Source organism: Penaeus chinensis, chromosome 13, assembly GCF_019202785.1.
Source record: "Penaeus chinensis breed Huanghai No. 1 chromosome 13, ASM1920278v2, whole genome shotgun sequence".
Classification (NCBI taxonomy): domain Eukaryota; kingdom Metazoa; phylum Arthropoda; class Malacostraca; order Decapoda; family Penaeidae; genus Penaeus; species Penaeus chinensis.
Window position 1 is genome coordinate 9661471 of NC_061831.1, and position 2500 is coordinate 9663970.

At 27.8% G+C, this 2500-nt stretch overlaps 1 protein-coding gene across 1 annotated transcript in view; it reads left to right on the top strand.

The window, feature by feature from the left end:
- LOC125031448 (neuronal acetylcholine receptor subunit alpha-7-like) overlaps positions 1-2500 on the top strand; it is a 590734-nt gene that overhangs the window by 583235 nt on the left and 4999 nt on the right. Inside the window, exon 9 of the mRNA XM_047622191.1 lies at positions 499-612. Coding sequence (XP_047478147.1) covers positions 499-612 — 114 coding nt within the window. The remainder of the gene's footprint in view (positions 1-498; positions 613-2500) is intronic.

A 2500-nucleotide genomic window follows, 5' to 3' on the forward strand; every position in this document is an offset into this window, starting at 1 on the left:
AACCATTTCCCTCGAACTAATTTCATTATAGCTAATATAATTTCCATGTTTTCGGACCTTTTCATATCAAACCATTTCTTTATAACGAATTATGTTAATATGTAACCCCTTGCAGCTCATGTACATTGCATTCTATGTAATGTTCATAAGGGAAGCAGCAGAAGGTGGTTAAGAATGAAATATTCCAGTTGCACGGTTAAACTGTAGTATTAACAACAACAAAACAATTATATAATTTAACGTAATCCTTAAGATACAAACACCAATTCACTTCTCTATTTTGTTGATAATATCAAAACAATTAACTCCAGATCCTATGTAAACTGGATAATGTGAACTAAAAAAGATTCATATAAAATCAGAAACATCCCCTTTTCTCCCCCCACTTCTTAACAATAGATAAACTGAATCAGCCAGTCCCACCCACCAGAAGAAAAGAAAATAACTCCCACTCGAGCCCAGTTTAACCCTTCTTCAACCTTCCACGTATTTTTGCAGCCACGTACTTCAACTGCATCATGTTTATGGTGGCCTCCTCCGTGGTGCTGACCGTGGTAGTGCTGAATTATCATCATCGCACTCCTACCACTCATACAATGCCGAACTGGGTAAGTGGAGCTCTTGGACAAGCAACACGAGACAACGATGCGCGTCACATGCCCCGTTGGGTAAGCCTCGACGAATACTCAGCTACCCAGCACTTACCTTTCTCTTACCTTCCTTCCTATCCTTCCATTCTTAGATTTTTTTTTTTGGTTGGGTTATTGTCTTGTTTTTAATGATTATTATTGTTATTTTTTATTCTTCTTTATACCCACCTCTATGTCCTTGATAGATTTATCCTTTTATTATCGAACATATGTATATAACTTTGATTTTATAAGTATTTTTTTTTAAATAGGAATAACATATACTTCATTTTTCAATCTAACCCTACTATATCCAGAACCCATCCTTTATACAACACTATAATCAAAAGGTGTTACCCTTAACATCAATCTCTTAAGGGATCACTTTTCCCAGACATTCAAACTCTTCCCCAAAGAGCATTCCCAGCTCAATCCCACACTATTGTTTAACCTTTCTGAGCTTGCCCGTCCGCCCATCCCATACCTCACTCCGCCCACACTTGTGACTTCGTTTTGTCAAGCACACGCCCGTATCTGGTGTTATATTTTGTGTTTGAGTGTATGTGCAAAGGTATGCATATATATACATATCGCTTATATAAATGTAAATGTGTGTATGTTATCATTTATCAAAAGTAATAACAATAGATGTAAATTAAAACCATGTATATGTATGTATATATGTGTGTATATATATATATATATATATATATATATATATATATATATATATATATATATATACATACATATATATATATATATATATATATATATATATATATATATATATATATATATATACATGTACATATATATGTATTTGTATATTTACAACATACACACACGTATAAGCCAGTTATGGATATATATATAGTATGTGTACAAACACACATTCGAGAACTTCACAAAGTACCCAACACCAGCTCGAGCCTCGCCTTAAGTATTGTAGGATCCCACTAGTTGTGCCAAAATCTCTCGACGACCTTTCGACTACCATGACCTTCACGATTCTATCTTCATACGATCTGTGTTATTTAAAGGAGCTCTTACATGAGTGTGTCATGACAGAACGATGAATAGACCATGGAATTTTAAGTTACAGTTGTTTATATAGCTAGAGCTTCTTCCGTTCCTAAGAGGAAATGGAAAGTATATGGTTTGTATAGGAAGTGTGTAAGGAAATATAAGATTTTGGTTACACTAGACATGACAAACCTTCGTTGAAGACTAGGATAATATTATTATGTATGGATAAAATCTGGATATGTATATGTGTGTGTATGTTTATATATATATATATATATATATATATATATATATATATATATATATATATATATATATATATATATATATAAGTGTGTGTGTATATGTGTGTATCTGTGTGTGTGTATGTGTGTATATATATATATATATATATATATATATATATATATATGTATATATATATATATATATATATATATATATATATATATATATATATATATATATATATATATACATATATATATATATATATACATATATACATATATATAAATATATATATATGTATATATATATATATATATATTTATATATATATATATATATATATATATATATATATATATATATATATATATATATATATATATATATATATATATATATATATATATATATATATATATATATATATATATATATATATATATATATATATATATATATATATATATATATATATATATATACATATATATATATATATATATATATATATATATATATATATATATATATATACATATACATATATACATTTAGATGTGTGCTTGTGTGTGTGTTTCTGTTTATGTATGTATGTATACATATAACAGATC